This window comes from Diadema setosum, chromosome 10 (assembly GCF_964275005.1).
Source record: "Diadema setosum chromosome 10, eeDiaSeto1, whole genome shotgun sequence".
NCBI classification, from domain to species: Eukaryota; Metazoa; Echinodermata; class Echinoidea; order Diadematoida; family Diadematidae; genus Diadema; species Diadema setosum.
Genome location: NC_092694.1, coordinates 22,989,935 through 23,013,425, shown reverse-complemented (window position 1 = coordinate 23,013,425; position 23,491 = coordinate 22,989,935). Strand labels below are relative to the sequence as shown.

At 38.8% G+C, this 23,491-nt stretch overlaps 1 protein-coding gene across 1 annotated transcript; it reads left to right on the top strand.

The window, feature by feature from the left end:
* The first annotated feature begins 281 nt into the window (after nt 1-281).
* On the top strand, nt 282-21,858 carry LOC140233860 (voltage-gated purine nucleotide uniporter SLC17A9-like). Its single transcript, XM_072313952.1, has 9 exons — nt 282-406; nt 1,687-1,813; nt 2,439-2,658; nt 5,584-5,683; nt 6,373-6,660; nt 9,160-9,256; nt 10,301-10,423; nt 12,017-12,188; nt 21,689-21,858. Exons 1-9 carry the CDS (start codon nt 315-317, stop codon nt 21,856-21,858), a joined length of 1,389 nt encoding a protein of 462 aa, XP_072170053.1. The 5' UTR covers nt 282-314.
* Nucleotides 21,859-23,491: the final 1,633 nt, after the last annotated feature.

Genomic DNA, 23,491 nt, shown 5'->3' with positions numbered 1-23,491 from the left:
GATTAGAGGCGAACCTGTATGAAGTGCATCATCTGAGACCGTGCCTGGCCTACTACCGACACCTCCATGAGATACTCGCCGGAGCTGCCGGCGTGGCGTGGTGGTAGCTGCTGTTGGATCCAGGAGGTGTGACGTGGGACCCGTGCCCTTTACCTCAGCCTGCACCCAGCAGCACGTCGACAGTCGCGGCGTTTTCCCACGGGAACAAACTCACCTTATAACACTTGCAGAAAAATTCCCGTTACTAAGTAACCCAGGGGTCGGGGCTTACTAACTGTCAGCGTAGAGAGGTAGGCAGATTTCCTTTTGCTGAAATGACGAAAAAATCTGGTAGTGGTACTGGTAGTGCCAGCTCATCGCCTCGGCCAGGGGAGAGATCTTCAAATCATTCATCACAGTGGTCAGAGTAAGTGAACTAAAATACTAACAAACACATGCCACATTATCATGTGCAGTACTGTGTAGGCCTACGGCACATGTCTTAAAGTTCCATGCTGAAGTGTGATGCTAACTCTCCTTAAAAGGAAAGAAAAATGTGCTAGGAATAGATATCTAGACGCTAGTAAACAGTACGGGAGACCCTACTAAATTACTAGACCCTGGGCCCTGTGACCTGTGTAACGTGTTAGGCTCTAATTTTATGTTCTTATAGTTCTAGCATCTACTATTTCCTTCTAACTTTAGTCTATTAATGGGTAAAATCCTTATCTACACTGATCCAAGTACAACCGAAGTAGATGTCTAGATTCTATAAAGGGATATTAGTGTTGCTAATATTGTGAATGTTAGTTTTTAAGGTGAGTGCATATATATGAGAGAGTTGTTTGTTCCATCTTCAGCAGACTTGTTGGGAGATGAGAAATGTAAAGTATTCTCAAAACAATTCACATTCTTTCTAGAAGCAATCAAATTTAATTTCCAGAATATACCATTGATGTAGATCTAGAGTGTATATTGAAATTGATAGCAGAATTTAAACTACTGATCCCTGGGCCCTGTTTGCGACAGCCGACAGGGCCAGGGTGCCTATTATTTGTGGCAGCTTGGGCCATTTCAGTCATTGATGAAAAGGCCCAATCAGGTGCAAGAGTATGCTCACTTCTAGCTGTTTTTGTCAGTGATTAAAACTGCCCCTGTAGCGAATAGGCACCTAGTCTTGTCGCAAACAAGGATTATTACCCTATTTATATGGTAGCAACTGATATTGACTTTGTGAGAGATAGAAATATTCTTTGATAATTAAAATGTCCTTTAGATGATGGGCATGTCAACAAGTGTCCACTATTCTCTGAGCATGCAATGTAAAATGCTTTAATGCATACAGCTGTACATTACACAGAATGTACAGCCTGTAAAGTGTCTATTTCATTGTGATTCATGTAATTAAAGTGTTTTCACATCTTACAGTATTGGAACATCATTTCCAGACAGACTATATAGTATGCATCCTTGAACAGAGTTTTTGAGTGTTCATCTTGTTTCATCTGCTTGTCAGCTATGCGAGTCTTGTCTTGTCCTGGTTTGTTTCTCTGTGTACATTGTCATTTTTTTTTTTTTATGCATTATAATGATCCAACTCGCAAGTTTGCAACATTACAAGTGACATAAATGAAGAAATGCATGGTATTTATGTATTGATTGGATAATCAAATCATATCTTGTGTGTTTGCATATTACTCATTTCAGGAGGGAACGCAAGCAATGGACTCTTGTGCTGTTTGTTGGGACCACCCTCGCCTACTCTTGCCGAACTGCCATGTCAGTTGTAGCTGTTTCTCTCGCTGATGAATTCAACTGGGATAAAGCACAACTGGTGAATACACTACAACTTAGAGGAGAAAAGCATAATGACGATTGTTTGAAAGCTCTTCTCGAAAACAAATTGTAAAGTTTAATTTTACAAATCATATTAAAGGAGTTGAAAAGAGGTACCATCTGGGCGTTTTGTAGCTTGACATGAAAACTTGAATAATACAGTGCACTCCCGTTATAACGATCATGGTTATAATGAAATTCCAGTTGCAACAAAATAAAAATTCAGGCCACAACATTATCCACTCTATGTTTGTTATTGTTTATCTGTGAGGTTATAACGTAATTTCGATACAATGAAAGAAAACTGCCAGTCCCGAGGACTTTGTTATAACAGAAGTTTACTGTAATTACAACAATCATGAGAAAAATGTTGTGATAGAAAAACGTACACCAATACTATAGTAATGGTGATAGTAATAGTAATGATGATATTACTTGTAAAAAAATTATACAAAGCTTGGATTTAGATCTGAATCTGATTTTTCTTAATGCCAACTTTACTGACTGGTATACAGTGTAAGCACAGTTGTGTCCTTAAAAACTACCCATAAGTCAGTTGTATCCAGTCATTGAATGTGATGATCCTGGTAATGATGTTTCTGCCTTTTCCATGTATGTTACAGGGTTTGGTTCTGGGTTCATTCTTCTGGGGTTACCCTGTCCTCCAGATCCCAGGAGGGGGTCTGAGTGACCGTGTGGGTGGGGATCTCGTAATCACCGTGTGTGCACTCTTCTGGGCACTCCTGACCGTGATAACTCCCATTGTGCCTTACCTTGTGGAGTCAAAAGAGGGCGCCCTGGCACTCATGATTATCGTGCGTCTCCTGCAAGGCTTAGCTCAGAGTGAGTATGGAGTGTATATCAAGTTAACCTGTTTGCTGCAATGTATGGGACTATAATCATGCATTTAAAGCATGGCATAAGCTCTTCCTCAAAGCAGGAAATTCAGTGCACCATTTTTAAATTTTTTTTTTTTTGTTTTTCATTCTGTCTTAACTACAAAACTTTTGACTCAATTCTTCATTTGCCATTCATCGTGCGAATCTAAAGAGATCCAGGCTTTTGGGGTCATTCACGTTCATGGTCATAATGGACATGTATATAGAGTGAAATTTAATTTTTAAAGCAACTTGAAGACCAAGTCCAGTTCAAAGTAAAAGTTCAACCATGAATGATATGTGGACAACTTAAAAACTTGGATACTATAGAGCTTGCACCGAGTATTGTCATACATGTATTTTCATCCCATATATTTTTCCTATTTTTTCATTCCAGATATTTCTTTTTCGTTCCACTTATTTCTTTTTCATTCCAAAGCAAATTTCTTGTTGATGTCGTACTTTTGCAGATGTATATTGTCTCCATGATCACTTAAACTGAACCTGAAAGAAAAGCAATGTCTTTTTTATGCCTCCGCCACGAAGTGGTGCCGGAGGCATTATGTTTTCGGGTTGTCCGTCCGTCCGTCCGTCCGTTCGTAATGAATTTTGTGGACAAGGTAACTATCAAAACCTGTTGAGGTATCCTAATGAAACTTGGCATGTATGTGTATTAGGGGGTGAAGTTGTGCCTATCAACTTTTGGGTGCACATGCTCAAGGTCAAAGGTCAAAAGGTCAAGGTCAAATACATAAAATTTCACTATTTCCACCATATCTATTGAATGCCTGAAGATATTTTCTTGAAACTTAGTGTATACATGTATTACCCAATTAAGATTCTCTGGTGAAAGTTTGGGTCATGAGGTCAAAGGTCAAAGGTCAAAAGGTCAGGGTCAAATACATGAAATTTCACTATTTCCACCATATCTATTGAATGCCTGAAGATATTTTCTTGAAACTTAGTGTATACATGTATTACCCAATTAAGATTCTCTGGTGAAAGTTTGGGTCATGAGGTCAAAGGTCAAAAGGTCAAGTAAAAATATTAAAACTTCTTTTTTTTTCTCCATACCTTGGAAAATTGTTCAAGGTATCTTCATGGAACATAGTATATACATATACTGACTGGAAGTGATTATCTAGAGAATGTAGGGTTCATGGGTCAAAGGTCAGGGGTCAAAGGTCAAGTGCAACACTTGAAAATTTTACATTTCCCTCCTATCAATGCAATGCCTGCAGGGTTATTTTTTTTTACACTTGGTGTATGCATACATGTGTAACCTAATAGAAATTCTCTGGAAAGTTTTTTTTTTTCTTTTTTTGCCTCAAAGGTCAAAAGGTCAAAGATCAAGTGAAAGTGCTGAACTAACTTTTTCCTCCATATCTCGGAAGTAGCTCAAGTTATCTTGAAACTTAGTACATATTATGCATGTTCTACCTGAAAGTGATTATCTTATGAATTTTAGGGTCAAGGACCAGATGAAAATGGTAACAATTTACTATTCAATTCAGAAATTGCACTTTTTCTCCACACCTGTACCTTGAAAATTACTCAATGCCTAAATGTATGAATGGGTCAAAGTCGAGTTAAAGTCCTTAAATCCCTAGATACATGCTCTCCTATTCATCCAATTAAACCTTGGTCAAGGAAGGTGAACATTCAACACATTTGTGACAAACTTGTCATTTCAATATTTTGCCAATTTTGTGAAAATGTAATCACACATTGTCCACATGTACTATCTAGACCTATTGGGAAAATCATGCATTATGGCGGAGGCATACCAGTCGCCAAAGCGACATTTCTAGTTTTTTTCTTTTCTTCTTCTTTTTCTGTCAGATCTTGAATATTAATGCAGTAACAAAGCTACATTAGCCATTTGCTAAAAGCATTGTCAACTTCCTGAATGCTTCATTTCTTTTAAAAAACAAACAAAGAAAACCAATAACAAAAATGTGCTGTTAAGAATAGGTGTAATTCTCAGTCACCCATGCTTTATAATGTCCAGTGAAATGCAAATGTTATGTAAAGAGGTTTGTTGACTGCATGGAGTAGTTTTACTACCATAATTATAGTACATTAAACTTTAAGCTGTGTTCTTTTCTTTTCATTTCATTTCAGTTTGAAATTATTGCCTGTAGTCCACCAACATTTTATTTTCCATCTTGAAGTTTATCATTTTAGTTTTACAGATAAAGCTAAGATAATGGTCATTTGTCATAGAATAGAGCAAAATTTTACCCATAGCTCAAACAGTGCAAACAGTTATATTATGAAGGATGGAGCTCAGGCCTTAACTTAGCCTTTTGACAAGGCCTCGTGGCTGAAGATTGAGACTAACTCGCCACACTGAGCACTGCGAGAAACAGGTGAACGCAAAATCGAGTGGCGCATCCAGGAGGCCTTTTGAAACCTGGGGTTTTTTCCCTACTGCCTCCCGACAAAGGCGAATATGAATTATTCATATCATGAGTCAGATCGGCAGCTACCGCAGGCAGGCAACGCAGGCTGGATACGGATGAGCAAGCTGCTGACACGCATACTTATGCGTATTCATTAGATGCGACGGCGTGGTGAGCAATGCGGTCGCTGATTCACCACTACCCTTTTTGGTAGCAGAATCGGCGAGAAACAAGGCTCAAGATAAGAAATTGAGGTCAGGTTTCAAAAGGCCTCGCGGCTCGATCTCGCGTTCACCCATTCTCTCGCAGTTAGTCTCTTTTTCAGCCACGAGGCCTTGCCAAAAGGCTAGCCTTAACAGGGCATCCTAGCTGTTCTGAATCATTCTTTCATTGTACATTGTACCTGACGAGCTATAAATATTCCTTTATTCCTCCCTCTTTCCTCTTCCTGTACCTTGTCCTTCCGGCCCACTTTGTTGCAAAAGGTCCGCATTACCCTTCCATGAGTAGTTTAGTCGGAGAAAAGGTGTCCGCCGCCAGAAAGGGAAATGCCATAGCAACTTTATTTGCTGCCACAGGATTTGGGTAAGAATGAGAACATGTCTTGATTATTGCGATTCAGGAGTAGAGATATCCCATTTGTAGAATTGATAAATGTTGGTTGACTGCATACATTCTAAAATGAGCCTCTACTCCATGCCAGAATATACCCAGAATGTCACCATGATTATGTCATTCAGGCTGACGTGCAAGACACCACAATATTTCGAAGCTACCATGACTGAAATCCAAGTAGCAAAGAAGCTCCTGTAGTCTTGAGAGCTGTAGCTACAATGTATCTGCTAATGAGCAGGATCTGCTTCTATGGTGTAATGTCTGTGTGTGTTATGTGTGTGGGAGAGACAGAGACAGTGTATCTGTGCACACTGTAATAATTCCCCTGCTCCCCCCCCCCCCAAAAAAAAAAAAAACAAAACAAAACAAAACAAAACAAAACAAAACAAAACAAAACAAGACAAAACAAATATTCACATGTTCTTGTTTTTACGCTAGTAAGTCAAGCACCAAACGCACAATAATATCCACCATATAATCATTCCAAATTTACTATATTCTTATTCACTCTCTCTTCTTATCCGTCATTTTGTTTGCAGATAATTTACGAAGAGTGTAGCTTTTCTTATGCATTAAATGTAGACATTTATAGGATGCATAGTAGATTATTTCATTTTCAGGAATATTTCAGAAATCACTTTATTTTTTTGTTCCTGCAGAACACTGGTAAATGGGTTTGTGGGTTCCATACTCCTGGAGCAGTATGGCTGGCACTCCGTCTTCTACCTTTTCGGTTCGCTCAGTATCCTCTGGACCGTTGCCATGCGCCTCTTTTCCAAGCATTCCAGACAGCGGGAAGCGGCCGCAAAGCGGATGGAGCACCAGAGGGACGACCTGGAACCACTGGTATCCAACGGCAACGGATCCCTCTCAGAAGAGAAGTCATCTTCAGGGAAACAAGTCAAGCCATTCTCCTGCCTTACATTAATGTCAAAAGTGCCTTTCTGGTAAGCTTCTTTTTTTATCGAAAAGCATTAAAAAAGTGAAATAAAATAAATATTGTGGGTTTCAGTTACTTAAATTGCTATTATTTCCAAAAGAAACTAATCTTGCAAAGCAGATATGACAGCAGTGTCTGAATGTAACTGTGTACTTAATTTTACCTTTTGTCTCAGAGGCAAAATGAGCTTGAGGGGGGATTACCACACCAGTGTAATTGAAAGTTTTTCTGGTCGGCCATATTGTGAGTTAGTATACAAATAGTGAATGGTCACGAGTGAAATGGTACGAGATTTCGCACGAGGTGAAAGATAGAGGCGCTCTATTCAACGAGGCGAAGCCGAGTTGAATAGTGCGCCTCATCTTTCACAGAGTGCGAAATCTTGTTCCATTGCACGAGTAAAGACCATACACTATTTGATTTATACAACGTCCAAGTAGATCTTTTTGGTCTAAGTAGGCCTAGAAGTCTATATATGTATGAAAAATATAGCCATACTTGCATGTGGATCCACTGCGATTCTCTTTCTGGCTTGTGCAATCAGTGTAGTATACAGGTCACAGCTATACTAGCGCTAATACACGTACACTAGCACTACGTAGGCATACGTACGCGCATGCATGTACCGCACACGTACCTGCGCTAGCTGCATGCGATCCCCAATATGCAACACACAGTACACGCAGTACCGTACAATTTCTCGAACTGTGGAATAGAACGAAAAAATCGAACCAAGTTGCACGCAAAAATAGAACCAAAATTGCACGGCGCGTTGAATGGAGTACTTATTTAATATCACGTCACCAACAATCCTCCAATCAAATTACAAGGATCTACTTGGACGTTGTATAAAAGCTGATGTGATTCAGTGGATAAGATTTGTGACTTTTTCCTCTTGATGTCCTAGGATCAAATCCACAACAAGTTAGCAGGGTGCTATACAGTTGAACCTCTCGTATCCGGACAAGTCGGGACCGGGGCTCATCCGGATAAGGGATTTGGCCGGATACGGTAGACTCAATGCTTTATACATGTACATACCATATAATAGAGCTCTATGGTACATACACATACACATGTACTGATGTAGCCCATTGTACGCTGTAGTACCACATGTATAGTAATGTGTATACTGCGACCTTTTCATCGTTACACTCAGTAACAGACCCCAAAATAGAGGTTCGTGTTTGCAAGCGGAAATCATTTTCTTTTATAAATTCTTGGGATGATTTACCTAAATAATTATTAAGAAATGTATCAAGTATATGTAATTCATGTGTGTTTCCTCCCGTAATTATTAAAAAAAAGATAAAAAAATCACGGCGAGATTGCGTCCGGATAATAGAGAGATCCGGATAAAGGGAGGCCAGATAATAGAGGTCCAACTGTATAACTTTTTTTTTACCTCTTGCCCAGTTGGGCAAGCAGATTTTCACATTGTTGCACAGCGCTTGCCTAAACATCAATTTTACTTGCCCAAAAAGGAAGTAAAACAAAGAAAAATGATAAAGAAAATCACTTGTATGTCAAGGGCCCAATAAAACACAATCATTTAAACAAAACTAATGGCATCTATGATTCGCATGCTTAAAACTTGATTTGATCAAGTGATGGTGTTGCATTGCATTGGGGTTTCTTCAAATACTAGTGTTGGAAAGTTGCTGAAATAAAGTGAAAGTGTGTGCAACACTAAACAGTCATTATTTTTGGGCTTTTGCATAGTTGACTTTGAGGGTTTGTAGTAGGGAAAACATGAAGGAAAAAAATAGTTCAAAACTTTGTGCTTGCCCCAATATCTGCATCAGTATCTTCATAACTCTGGTACTTACTGTGTTCTTGCGCTGGATAGCAACATCAAAGACCCTACAGCGTGGGGAAAGTGTAGTGTTTACTCTACTGAATTGATTGTCATTTGCTGGCCACCAGGGTACATTAAAAAACCACGCCTAGCCTAATTCAGGCCTCGTAACATAGAATTGCCCGTCACTAAATATGTGCACCAAAGCAAACATTCATCGGTAACATTCTATTCCAATCAAGATTCTTTGGCTGTGTGTGTGCTGCATACAAAAAAAAAAGAGTGATAAATGAATTCAAAAAAAAATCTTCCTCCAATGTGAGATTTGAATCACGTTAACTTTGTGACTGCTACTCACACAATTTTGAGTATTGAGCTGCAAAGTAGAGTAAGAATACCTAATGCTGAAGTGATCATTGAATCAGTTTTTAAAAGTGTGTGCATGTGTGTCACACACAAACACACTGCTATAGCTTCTGACCATTCGAGCATTGAGAATTAAGCGCTTCTGGGACGAACACTGAACTAGGGCTTTCTATAGCTCAGTCACTAGAGCACCAGGCTAGTATCTGGAGGTCTCGAGTTCGAATCCCGATGGAATCCCATTTTCTTTGCTCATTTTTCCACTAATTTTTTTAACTCCTACATTATCAACAGTTCCAAGTCTATGGTTTTGCTTGTTTTATCTTTCTGTCTTCTGTTTTCCAGGGGCATGCTGTTATCACATCAATGTATAGATTTTGTTTTCTTCACTGCACTGTCATGGCTGCCAACTTATTTCACAGAAAGTTTTCCAGAAGGAAAGGTAAGTGACATGAACGTCTTTCACTTTTCACACAGCACTCATTCTTCTCCCTGTAATGTAAGTTCACACATGAAGTCATGTACATCATGTACTACTGTATGTATGTAGTATATTTCACAGTGTTTATATTTTCCTGAATCTCGCATGCCGACTGCTATTGGCAAAATTCACAATAGATATTGATAGTGCCCCTTGATATACAAATCCATTTTAAGTTGTATCCGAGTTGGAAAATTGCTCATTTTTCTTTTTAAAAGTGATACTTCTATCTCATTTCGTCAGTTTGGTTCTAGATCACAAATTCAACCACATGTAAATCATCTTACAGGTACCAGTTCTCAAAATCTTTCTATCAGGATATGCATGGCATAATTCATGTATGTATAGTCATAAGCCATCATAGCCTCTCTTTCCTTGAATGCGTGAAGTACATAGATACATATGTCAGAATGGTAGTGCATTTCATATCTGTCTTCCAACACAGAATATGCAAAAAGGTATGATGAATAGCTGCATAATCGTGATGGTTGTAGTACACAAGTGGCCCTCAATTGCAAGCCATCAGGATTGAGGCTTTGATGGCAGAATAGTGACTATCAATCTCACTTCAATTTGACCCATTGCTTACTTTCCACTGGACACTGCAGACTCCCTACATTTTGTGGATGCCATGTAGGAATATTTTGCAAAGTCAAGCTAAATATTTAGGGAGGTCTTGTGTATCATCACAGCAATAAAAAATAAACATCATTATCTTCAACATTGAATGTTTGTAACAGTATAATCCTAAGTGCCCTCCAGATACCTTACACAGTAATAATCTGAAGATTGCTACTTAACCCACTGAAGACGGGCTGATATTGCCACTACACTCACTTCCTGTAGACACTTGCCCGAGTATACTTGAGACTCGTCCTCAACGGGTTGATAATGGTGAGGACATCAAAAACGATTCAACTGAAGTTTACCAGCAGGTTTAGTTACAAGAAGTGGCCCTTGAAATTTACCTCCTTATTCTTTGCTCTGATTTACACTCTGTATCAGGGCTGGGTGTTTAATGTCCTTCCATGGGTGTTGGCATTCATCGCTTCTGTGGGGTCCGGCTGGCTTGGTGATTGGTTGATTGAGAAAGGCTTTCGAGTGGGAGTGGCAAGGAAGGTTGTGGTGGTAGGTATACCTTTCAGTAGATATATAAACCAGTCACTACGTGTCATGTACACTTGAACTATATTTTAGACATGCTTGTATTTGAGCATACTCACCAATTTGTCATTGAAATTAGCAAACATACCATCCTTTTTGTAACTAAGTTGAAGAATAGTTTGATTTGATACATTGATATACAATCACATACAATCACATTGAATTCATCACATACACAGTTGTACTGCTAAATACTTAGTATTACAAATCTCTGTTAGTGTGTCAGGTGTGTGTACACACATCTGAATGTGAAATTCTATTCAGATGTGTGTCAATACGTATGTACAATGTATAATATTGATCAATTTGGCATCATGTAGGGCTGCCTTTGTATTTATATTATACCGGGTGTCCCAAAAAAAGCGGAACGGTGGATTTTCATTACCTTGTGTTCTAAAAGTGATATATTTTTTGACATCATTAAAAAGAGCATCTTCCGCAGAAGACCATGATACCAAAATCATTAAATTTTGTTGAGCACTTTTTATTCTACGCCAATTTCTGTAAATGCAGTCATTTTTAATTTTTTGCAACTTATGAGATAATAATTTGGGTGCGACACGCGTTCCACACGGTGAATTGTGTAAGCTCGTTGATCCATGTCAACAAAAGATAACGCTTTCATATTGGGAGCGTGCACACACACACAAACACACACACACACACACACACTGTTTTTTCCTGGCCCGTGCCCAATGTGAAAGCTGTATAGTTTGTTGACATGGATCACCAAGCTTACACAATATTCGTCGTATGGATCGCATGTCGCACTCAAATTAATATCTCATAAGTCGCAAAAATCCGGCGAAATTTGACAATGACTGCATTTTTGGAAATTGGCGTAGAATAAAAAGTACTGAACCAAATTAAATGATTTTGGTATCATAGTCTTCTGCGGAAGATGCTCTTTCTAATGATGTCAAAAGATATATAACTTTTAGACCGCAAGGTACTGAAAATCCACCGTTCCGCTTTTTTGGGGACACCCGGTATATCTGTACATTCTCTGTAGCAGTATGTGATATATTTACTGGTACTTAAAGGGGATGGCTAGTAACTGATCAGTGGGAATGCTGGGGGATGATTGTTCCAATCCTTGTGGGATTCATTTAAGAGTTCATTATATATCTATTGTTGTGTGAAAATTATTTGCTTCAGAATGGTCTCATATTCAAGTAATGTGCAGTGTAATGCTTCCAGGCTAGCGTGCCTGTACAGTGACGGGGCATTCAACTGCACATTACTTGAATATCAGACCGTTCTGAAGCAAATAATTTTCACACAACAATAGATATATAATGTACTCTTGAATAAATCCCACAAGAATAAGAACAATCATCCCCCAGCATTCCCACTGATTCCCATTGATCAGTTACTAGCCATCCCCTTTAATAGGGGGTTCAAAAGAATTGCTGGTTTTAAGAATTTGGTTAATAAGATGCCACCATGCCACAACAGAGTAAGAGCAGCTCAGCCTCTATCATTGCCTTTCATGTATGAGGTTCAGAGAACCCAGTATTAAATTCTCCTCCCACTTTCCTGTTTCCATGGCAACAGACAATAGCCTACGTGGGCATAGCCATCCCTTCCTTCCTGGTGACTACTACACACAGCTATCACGTGGCACTGGCCTGTATGGTTGTCATAGTCGGCTCCCAGGCCATGTGCAACGGCTCCATCAGTGTCAACCCCCAGGACATTACGCCAGACCATGCAGGGCTTGTGTTCGGTGAGTCCCTTCTGTGTGTGCTCCATGTTAGTTAAAGGTCCTGTTTACCTTTGGGAGCAGTGATTTCAAAAATGTTCAAGATATCACATTTGATGCATGTGTGTAGGCCTGTTGTGTCACAAAATACCATACCATAAGAAAATTTTCTCAGTAAAGCCTAATTTGTATTAAGGAGTGTATATCAGTGTTTTTCTCAATAAACCGTAACTGTAGATGGTTTAGTCTGGAAACATTCTTATTATAACTATTGTCCACATTTTGTAAATTTAACAACACTTAACATCAGTTATATGCTTTCAAATTTTTATAGTGGTTGTTTCTATCCCTGACTCACATTTTAGAACTATTTTGAAGCACTAATGCTGGGTTTTTGTTTCATCTGCAAATGGTAAATTAAGCCTTTAAGGAAAAGGACCCCATAGCTATAAGTGCATTGATGAAGTGCAGGAATATTTTAGCAGAACATATCAGCAAAGTTCGAGGAAAATTGGCCCATCGGTTCAAAAGTACTTTTTTTTCAAAGTGTGGGTGCAACCATTGCTGGATGAGAAGACTAGAACACTATGTCATGTCACATATATGAATAAGGCAAATAAAAAATGTAAAGAACATTCAACATATTTTCACTTTTCCTGGCATAATGAAAGAGTGCGTGATATACCTCTTTCAGAAAGCATGAGGAATAATATTACCATTATAGGAAACCAGAACCCCAAGAGAAATGTGGATTGAGTAAAAGCAGCAACATTAGTAGAACACATCAGTGAAAGTTTGAGGAAAATCGGACAATCGATGCAAAAGTTATGAATTTTTAAAGTTTTGGCGTTGGAACCACTGGATGAGGAGACTACCAGAGGTTATGACATCATGTGTGGACAACAATATAAAAGAAAATATAAAGGGAATTCAACAAAAATTTATTTTTCTAGCGTAATGATAGAGCACATCAAGTTGCTAAGCCTGTTTTAAGTGACATTCAGCTTTAACCTGGTGGAGTTAACATGATAATTAGCCTTGTGAGAAGACTACCTCCACTGAATAATATTCATCACTGATGATACACGCCTTAAAATTAAAATAACAACAACAACAATCCGTGGGTCTTGTCTCTGCTACCGAAACTTGGAAAAACCCACTTGAAGGAAAGCAATTACAAGAAGACATCGAGAAGGACAGCTTCACCCAGTAAACTTTAATGACAACTCTGTTTCAGTTTCCTCTGCCAGTTGTGCTGCAGATTAAAATGCTTATAACAATCTGGAGCCATGCTGCTTAATGTCTTGTAGAATCTGTACTCGTAAGTTTTGAAAAAGGTGCATGTTATGACTTCGTAATGTAGCCATTCATGCCATTTCAATTTGGTTGCTGGCATAAAGGGGTGAGATAGATCCTTCCATTCACGCGTACTGCTCTCTGATCTCTCATTTTTCCTTTGTGTCTCAATGCTTATAGCCAGAACTTGTCCAGCCGTTTGATGGGCATTAAGAATCTCATTTCATAGAACATGGATTGTTAGGATAGCAATTCTTGCTAGAATGGTAGCTTCTGGTAGCAATCTGGGGGGCATTTCATGAAGCATTTTGTCAGTTATTTCTTTCTGAGAAACTGTTATAAGCTACTGACATCGTTGCATCTGATTGGCTGAGAGCACATTTGCCCAACCAAGTTGTCAGACAAAATGCTTCATGAAATGCCGCCCAGGAAGCAGTATTCTTGTACATTATGGTAATTGCCATGGCACTTGCCATTTCAACAAGAGTTGCTATCGTAGCAACTTTTTATGTAAGAGGGCCCAGGTTAATATCTTCTCCATACTTTGACCATAATCTAAGTTATAAACCCTAATCATGCCGGGTTTTTGTTTTTGTTTTTGTTTTTGTTTTGTTTTGTTTTTGGCTAAATGGTAAAACTGGAGGGGGATTCCCCTCCCCCCCCCCCCACTTTTCTACCATAATTAGCATGAAATTAGTCAATGAAAGTGATTAATAGTAAAAAAAAAAAATAAATAAATAATAATAATAATAATAATAAATAATAATAATAAGGTTTTTATGAGTTTCAAGACAGAACACTGTTTTCCTTCGGAAATGTACATAATATCACAAAATTGTGTCCATTTTGGGGTGACATGCAGTTAAAAAAGGTGGACATGACTTCATAACAATATGCTCAGATGTTGCGAATTTCGTCTCAAAAGTTGTGTGAGACTCAAACAATAAAAGTCAAGAAGCCTCATGACGATACCTTCTTGAGTTGCAGAATCATCTTTTAAGGTTAAAGGTACTAGCCCACATTTGCAAACCCATGAAAATCAAAACTGCATAAAACAGGTCCAATATGACTTCAAGTACAAGTTATAACAGTAACATACCTCACCTGTTGCTCTTTGTCTATACCATTCGATAAAAGAGAGAAAATCATCGTTTTAAAATCAATTTTCAAACCGGGTCAACCCGACCCAAAATCAAACGAGATATGAAACTCGTCAGACTGACGAGTTAGGTGATACGCTTGGGGTCATCAGATGTCGGTCATCTGTGATCGACAAAGAAAAGAATGTGATATAGGCACATTGAAGTTATAGTGAGCGTGCATGCAAAACCGTTTCTCTAACCTCTCTTCCACGGGACATCCACGGAAATGGTAAGGCAAAAAAGAAATGTATAGATATTACAGGGAGAAAAGTCAATGCCCACTCAACCAACGTGGCCGCGTGAACATGTATTGCATTGCTAGACGGAAATGCGGCCTTGTAACTACTGATGTCGCTATGCCATTTCTGGCAACTTGGGAAAAATACGTGCCGTAAACATAAAACCTATAATCGGCTGGTTTTGATACCTTGCCTTTAATCACAATTTTCAGTGTGATGACGTCATCAAAGTACGAAACAATGACATGGTCTTGAAAGACAATTGTTCAAAGTACAACACCTCCGTCGTCGTCATTACATACTATGATCGGTTTGACAAAGTCAGTCTGCAAAATTTTGCAGCAGTCGAAGCAATATGGTCTCCAACACAAAGAGGGATATGGTGTGTGTGTGTGTGTGTGTGTGTGTGTCTGTGCGTGTGTATAGGTGCGTTTATATACGAATGTGATTTCTACATGGACGAATATGTAATACAAAATTGAAGAAAAAAAAAAGTAAAGTAGCTAAGTATTTTGTTTCGTGATCTTGTGGGGTTCGAACCCGCACGTGTGCAACCTCACGTCTCTGAGACGTCGCCTTTAACCACTCGGCCATACGTCTCGACGAGAAAATATGAGGAACGTAAACTTATGTATGTGAAAGATGAATCAGGAATCGTTTTGTCCACATTCCATTCTCATTTTCAGTTTTAAACTGCAAAATGGTCAAACTGATGAGGAGATTTCAAAGAATAAAATGCATGATTACTGCAGCTTATTCTCTCAGTTACCACATACTTAAGTTACAGAGGAAATGGAGCAAAATCAGCTGAGATAAAGGTGCTTAAACATTGTCAAGTCAATGCACATTAAAAAAAAAATCACCTCCCATAGACATAACACGTAAACTTGTCTGATTTTGAATCTTTACCTTTATAACAATTTGAAGTATGATGGTAAGTCTTCTCGAACCAAGAGTGTGGAACGTAAGCTTCTACGTGAAAGATGAATCATGACGGTCACCCGTGACCGACACATCTTCAAAGGGATCAGTTATTAGAAGGGGAAGCCCCCGTGCCAAGCATATTATCTCAGCAATTCCAAAGCAATGATACCCTTACATTTAGGCATACCATAATTTCCCTCTGAAATCAATGGTAGGTATTATTCATGTACAATTGCTTGCCTTGTCCATAAACTTTCCTTTACAAACTTTTAATGAAACGTGTCATAACATAATTCTGTAACTCCATTAGCAGGGATTGACTACATAAAGAAAGATATATCAAATTGAACGCTTAGCGCGTATAACTAAGGGGGATTTTAGCCTGATGCTCTGTTCTTCACTGCTCAGATACCAACAACACTCATTACCTACGGCTACGTATAGAGAAACAGCCATGACGAAAATAAGTTTTTCCTTTTCTTTGGCAGATAGACACACAACCCCTTTAAACCACACTATAATTGACATGGAGGGACCTGAAAAAGTTCATTACTACTACTAAACAGTGATGCCTTCTACTTAGTCCATGGGCCAAGACCCGAAAAATGGGTTGTTGGTACCATCTGAGGTGGCACAACCTTTTTGGTGTCAGTTTGTTTGTCGGGCATAGATATGCTTATCAAGCTATGATAGCATTTATAAATGAGTAGCTTAGTCATAATAAATGAATTTTTAACCAATTTGGTCTCGTTTTTATATCCCTATACTTCTGAATCGAAACTAAACCGCTATACAAAGAAGAGCACTGCCTTCTGCATGTCTACAGGTGTTCTGTTGTAAACGCGGTGCGCTTAGTCTTTATTCAAGGCAGCGAAGGGAATATCCAAAGGGTTATGATGTCCACAGCTGCCACGCGGTGCGCTTAGTCTTTATCTAAACCAATGTACCGTTATCATATCTAAAGTTCCTCATAAAAGGGATTATCTATACTGTTTTTATACTACCCTTTCAACAAATACATCAGTTTTAAACAAAAATCACTCTGTTCATTTACAATATCATTCATTATAATGTATCGTAGTGTACCGGTACATTGTTTTGCATTATCTTATATTGTTGGAGGGAAATAAAGCGACATTGGCGTGGTATCAGCGATTTCACCGTAGCGTTTTCGCGGGAAAATGATAAATAATTGAAAGATACGGTAAAATTCACGAGGGAATTGATTTTGTTGTTGTTGTTTTTAGATAGAAGGATATACACTGTATCATACGCTTTGGATATTCCCTTCGCCGTCTAGAATAAAGACTAAGCGCTGTGGACATCATAACCTTTGGATATTCCCTTCGCTGCCTTGAGTAAAGACTAAGCGCACCGCGTTTACAATAGAACACCTGTGAACATACCATAGAGCTGCATTTTACAGCTCTATGGAACATACAGAAGACATTGCTCTTCTTTGTATAGCGGTTAGTTTCGATTCAGAAGTATAGGGATATAACAACGAGACCAAATTGGTTAAAAATTCATTTACTATGACTAAGCTACTCATTTGGAAATGCTATCATAGCTTGATAAGCATATCTATGCCCGACAAACAAAATGACACCAAAAAGGTTTTGCCACCTCAGATGGTACCAATATCTGGCCTGGCCCATGGACTAACTCATGTGGCACAAGATACCTCTATAGCAACATAAAACCTGTCTACAACTCCGTTATTGCGTCAAACAATAACATCCTGGAATTTCAAAGAGATGAGCGAGACGCCATACACCTGGCCTAGAGTTAATTCATTCAGTTGCCATTCCTGCTCCAGTTGAGTTATGTGAATTATTTTCCGACCTGTCTTGTGATAGTGTAACAGGAACAAACGTAGAGAAAAGGAAAGAGAAAAGGAAAGGTGGCAAGCGGGGCACTGTACCAAGGGCAATTTAAACAATACGTATGATAAATGAAGCAAATCCAACCTCCAGCCTCCGACAAAAAAAAAAAAAAAGGAACTTGAGTGACTGTGTGTCGTGGGGTAATATAATTGATAAGATAATACGATAAATGACATCGATCGGAATAAAGCTGAACTGCCAAAAGAAAAACAAAGAAAGAGAGAGAGAGAAAAAAATGATAGCGTCCTGCGGGTCTCGAACATCTCGTTCTAAGGTAGTGCATAATGACCATGCAGCGCGATAAGCGACTATAAAGCCACACGGCTGTACCGAAGATTGGATGTGAAATGTATCTTTAATATTTTTATATATATATGTATATATATATATATATATATATATATATATATATATCCTAAATCTTTATACCATTTACAACATGAAAAAGTTCATTACTACTACTAAACAGTGATGCCTTCCATTCATGTGGCACAAGATACCTCTATAGCAACATAAAACCTGTCTACAACTCCGTTATTGGGTCAAACAATAACAACCTGGAATTTCAAAGAGATGAGCGAGACGCCATACACCTGGCCTAGAGTTAATTCATTCAGTTGCCATTCCTGCTCCAGTTGAGTTATGTGAATTATTTTCCGACCTGTCTTGTGACAGTGTAACAGGAACAAACGTAGAGAAAAGGAAAGAGAAAAGGAAAGGTGGCAAGCGGGGCACTGTACCAAGGGCAATTTAAACAATACGTATGATAAATGAAGCAAATCCAACCTCCAGCCTCCGACAAAAAAAAAAAAGGAACTTGAGTGACTGTGTGTCGTGGGGTAATATAATTGATAAGATAATACGATAAATGACATCGACCGGAATAAAGCTGAACTGCCAAAAGAAAAACAAAGAAAGAGAGAGATAAAAAAAAATGATAGCGTCCTGCGGGTCTCGAACATCTCGTTCTAAGGTAGTGCATAATGACCATGCAGCGCGATAAGCGACTATAAAGCCACACGGCTGTACCGAAGATTGGATGTGAAATGTATCTTTAATATTTTTATATATATATGTATATATGTATATATATATATATATATATATATATATATATATCCTAAATCTTTATACCATTTACAACATGAAAAAGTTCATTACTACTACTAAACAGTGATGCCTTCCATTCATGTGGCACAAGATACCTCTATAGCAACATAAAACCTGTCTACAACTCCGTTATTGGGTCAAACAATAACAACCTGGAATTTCAAAGAGATGAGCGAGACGCCATACACCTGGCCTAGAGTTAATCAATTCAGCTCCCATTCCTGCAAGTCATTTAAACGTACATGTTCCTACCTATCCTGTTACAGTATAACAATAACCAATGAAGAGAAAAGGAAAGAGCAAACGAAAGGTGGCAAGCGGGACACTGTAACAAGGGGCAATTTACAACATTAAGTGTGACAAAATTAATGAAGCAAACCCAATCTCCAAACTCCAATACAAAACAAGGGAAATAGAGCAGCCGTGTTCAAGGGTTACGTACACTTGATGAAATAATATGATAAATGACATCGGAGTAAAGCTGAACTGCCGAAAAAAAAAAGGAGAGAAAAATAAAGAACGGAAAAAAAAGTCCTGCGGGAGTCGAACTTCTCACATTCCGGTAAGGCGTTATGAACACCCAGCGCGCTAAGCGATTATGCCACACGGCTGTCCTGAAGATTGAGTGCGAAACGTAAATCTAAATACTATTGTGAATGTGTTGACTTGTGATGGCGCTATTCAACTTCTCACAAGTGGCAGCGTGGATTCAATCAATATACAGTTGCAAAGAAAAATTGGGAATCGTTCTGTACAGATTGCATTCTCATTTTCAGTTTTAAACTACAAAATTATCAACCTGATGAGGAGATTTGAAAACATAAAATGCATGATTACTAAAGCTTATTGTCTCAGCTACAACATACGTATGTTTCAGAGGAAATGGAGCAAAATCAGATGAGGTAAATGTGCTTAAACGTTGTCAAGTCAATGCATGGTTTAAAAAAAAATCACCTCCCATAGACATAACACGTAAACTTGCCTGATTTTGAGTCTTTACCGTTAATCACAATTTCTAGTATGATGACGTCATCATATTTCAAAACCATCACATGGACTTGAGAGGCAAATGTTCAAAGTACAATATATCTGAATTTGGGATAATATTGAGCTTAAACAACAGAGATACGAGCAAATGAATGTCAGAAACAGTACCTCAAAAAAATCAATTCCACTTTTTTATTTAAAATGACAATATGATGACGTCATCGCGTTTTCCTGGCAATATTGATACTTGGAATGTTATTTACAATTCATATACTTTTGTAATATGCAATAGAAATATAGGGTCAACGGACGATTTAAAGAGCTATGGCGAAATAAACAAAGACATGTTTTTTCACTATATTTGCAGAAAGACGCGCACGCGGAATTTCAACTTTGACGCCAGTGCATTCCTTTGTTATAGGTCGAAATCGATCGGAAATCAATGGATATTGTTACTCAAAGTATCAGGAATCTAAATCAGCCAAAAAAATTGCATTTTCATGTTGCTTACGGGCTCTGCGCGCGAAATTGCGCGGACGGACGCGCACGCGAGAAAATGTTTGAAACGCTTAAAATTGTCTGAAACTTCGAGATTTCCCATTGGGAAGTCGTTTTGAGCCTTTTAAAATTTTGACGCGCGCTTACGCGTGCGTAATGATGACCTGTGTAACTAGCGTTAAAAAGTAAGATAGAGCGTGACCTGAACTTCATGTCCACCGAAAATGATACAGAAATGACATTTAGTTATGAAGTTATGATCGATCATGTGACAAGGTCCTAAAATCACAAAATGGCGCCTAGATGACGTCATAGATATGTTACTGTCATGAAAACCTTATTGTGGCTAGATTTTGTCATGAGACATGTTGACTGAAAATGTCATGTTATTTCGTAATGTCATTCTTGAGATATTGACGACACAAAATTGTCCAGAAAGAAAGAAGAATAAAAAAAAATAAAGAGAGATTTTGACAATCACAATAGGTGATACGCTGATAGCGTATCACCTAATTACGAGCGCGGGCTAGCTACGCACATTAACTTACGCATGTATCGCATGCATGTAGTACATGCGTGGACCGGAGCTAGCGAGCGTTTTTATACGCATGCATACGGTGCATTTTCATTTATTTTTATGAAAGAAATGGACTAATTGGAACAAAATTTTGCACAGGTGTTACTGCAATCATACCCAAACTCCATGCTAACTATGAGACCAATTGCTGCAGGTTTACAAATGTGGGCTAATACCTTTAAGGGATCCACTAAGGAGTTACAATAGGATGCTCTCACACAGATTTCATCATGATAAGATGCGACTTCCCAGCCCAAAACTCACAGAAAGTCACTGAGTAGGGTTCTCTTTAATAGACCAATAGTATGTAATATGGGTTGTTGCCCTACACAAATCTTTAAACTTTGTCTTACCTGGAAGAGTAATCTTTTCTGTACCTATTTTCAAAATTTGGCTGCTTTAAATTTATAGATTAACTGAAATTAAGATATTAGCATTTTTGTACCATATTCATTGTACAGGTGCTGCTTTCACTGTGAAATAGAACATGATTTCATTGATACTGCTGCACAGCATGCCTGAGTGGCCCTAATCCTTCTTCCCCCTCCTTTTTCTATGAAACTGCATTTCCTAACTTTCTCTTATTCAAATCATTTTTTGAGTGGGTGAGGATGGTCCAATTTCAACAAGTTCTGTTTCATTTTAAGGCATTAAGATTATTCTTTTAGACTATGTAGAAAAGTACTAGAAATTTATTCTGGCCTACTTTTTGTGGATTTTGAGCTGTGTGGTCACAAAAACCGTTTTCAATACCTGTTCACTGGTAGTTTCAGATGTTTATGCTGCTGTTGGCAAAGGAAAACAATATTTTAGATGTTGTGTCTTCATTATTCTTATTTCCTTCTTTCATTTTTGTGTGTTGTAGGCATCACCAATGGGCTGGCTGGACTGCAGGGATTCCTGGCCAGCTACATCGTTGGGGTCATCCTCCACAAGACCGGTCAGTGGAGCATCGTTTTCCAGATGGCCGGAGGCATGTCCATCGTGGGGTGGTTCATTTTCGTCTTCTTCGGAGCAGGGTACCCGGTGATGTAACCGTCATTCTGTCATGAGTATACCGTCCTCTCATGAGGCGAAGGACTCCACTGTAAATCAAGTGGTTGCACCTGTGTCTTCTTTGAAGCAGGGTATCCAATTACATAGTCATCATTCAATCAGTACAACCCCCTTGTGTCGGGGGAGAGGGGGATTTGCCCATACATAGGTAGGGGTATCCATGTGTTTTGGAACAGAATGTTAGATTATGTCAACATTCTTTTCCCCCTGGCTGTATTTTGTGGGGCACTACAGTCAAATGATTAATCTTTGTTTTCCCAGGCGCAAGTTACTGCTCATAGATAGTGACATTCATGTGTTTTCGAACAGAATGTTGAATTATGTAAACATTCTTTTCCCCCTGCATTTTGTGGGGCACCACAAACAAATGATTTATCATTGTTTTCCAAGGAGCAAGTTACTGCTCATAGATAGTGACATTCATGTGTTTTCGAACAGAATGTTGAATAAGTAAACATTCTTTTCCCCATGTATTTTGTTGGGCACCACAAACAAATGATTTATCTTTGTTCTCCAAGGGGCAAGTTACTGCTTTATGTCATCATCATCATCCAATCACATCCTTCCTCATCCCCTCCTCTCAACTGGCTGCTTCAAAGTTTCTGAAGACTAACCCACTGTTCAGACGCAAGCCAGTTTATACCAAAACTCGATAAAGAAATGACGCATAAAGAATCATTGTATAGCCGACAGACCGTTCAGACACTAATTTCGACCATTCCGGAAAAACGTCGTATAGATGTGCAGTTTCTCACTGCACATGTTGTTATGGTCATGAGTGACAGGTACAAGGTCACCTTTCGTGCTTGCTCCCATTAAGCCCGCTAAGTTATGCCATTCTATGGTCGCCATATGTTCAGACACACAATGGACACGATGGAATGCTGATTCGTTACAGAGTTTTAGTTTGAAACGATGCTCTGGCCGTCGTTTCGCTATGTGTCGTTTCGTTAGTCAGCGTTCAGACGTATAAATTCATTGTATACTATACCGTTTTGGTATAGCTATACTGTTGTAGTATAAATTTTTCTCGTCTGAACACCTTGTAAGATATCTTCTGTCATTGTCAAGCAGTCATACTCACTCTTCTGCAGTGGACCAGGATGGCACAACATCGCCGCGGAGAAATGTCCATCTAAATGCCGTGCTATTCCCTGAAAGAAGAATTATGTGAAAGCTGACATCACTTATTAATTCCACAGGGTAAATAGGCATCCTTGTTGACAAAGTTGTTTATGCTTATGTTGAGTCATTATCATATCCCTTTGCTGGGTGTACAATGTCAGCAAGTCTCCCATTCATATCTTGTGAGGGCCAGGTACCAGGCAGAACAGCACTTGCCATTGTGGAAATGCTGATCATTCATTAACTTTTGTGTTCATGTGGGAATTGTGGTGAAGCATACTTGTCGTAAGTAGGTCAAAAGCCAGTTTTGTATGTTTACGGGGACCATTTCAGTTTCCATACTAGGTACACATTTTCTTCACTCAAAGAGTTTATTTTTGTCATACTTCAGTCCAAGCAAGTACCCTGTGAGGGATAAACCTGAAATACCCTCTCAGGGCTATTCAGCGGCTCAACGAAGCGTTGCGATCGTTATCTCTATTCTCAT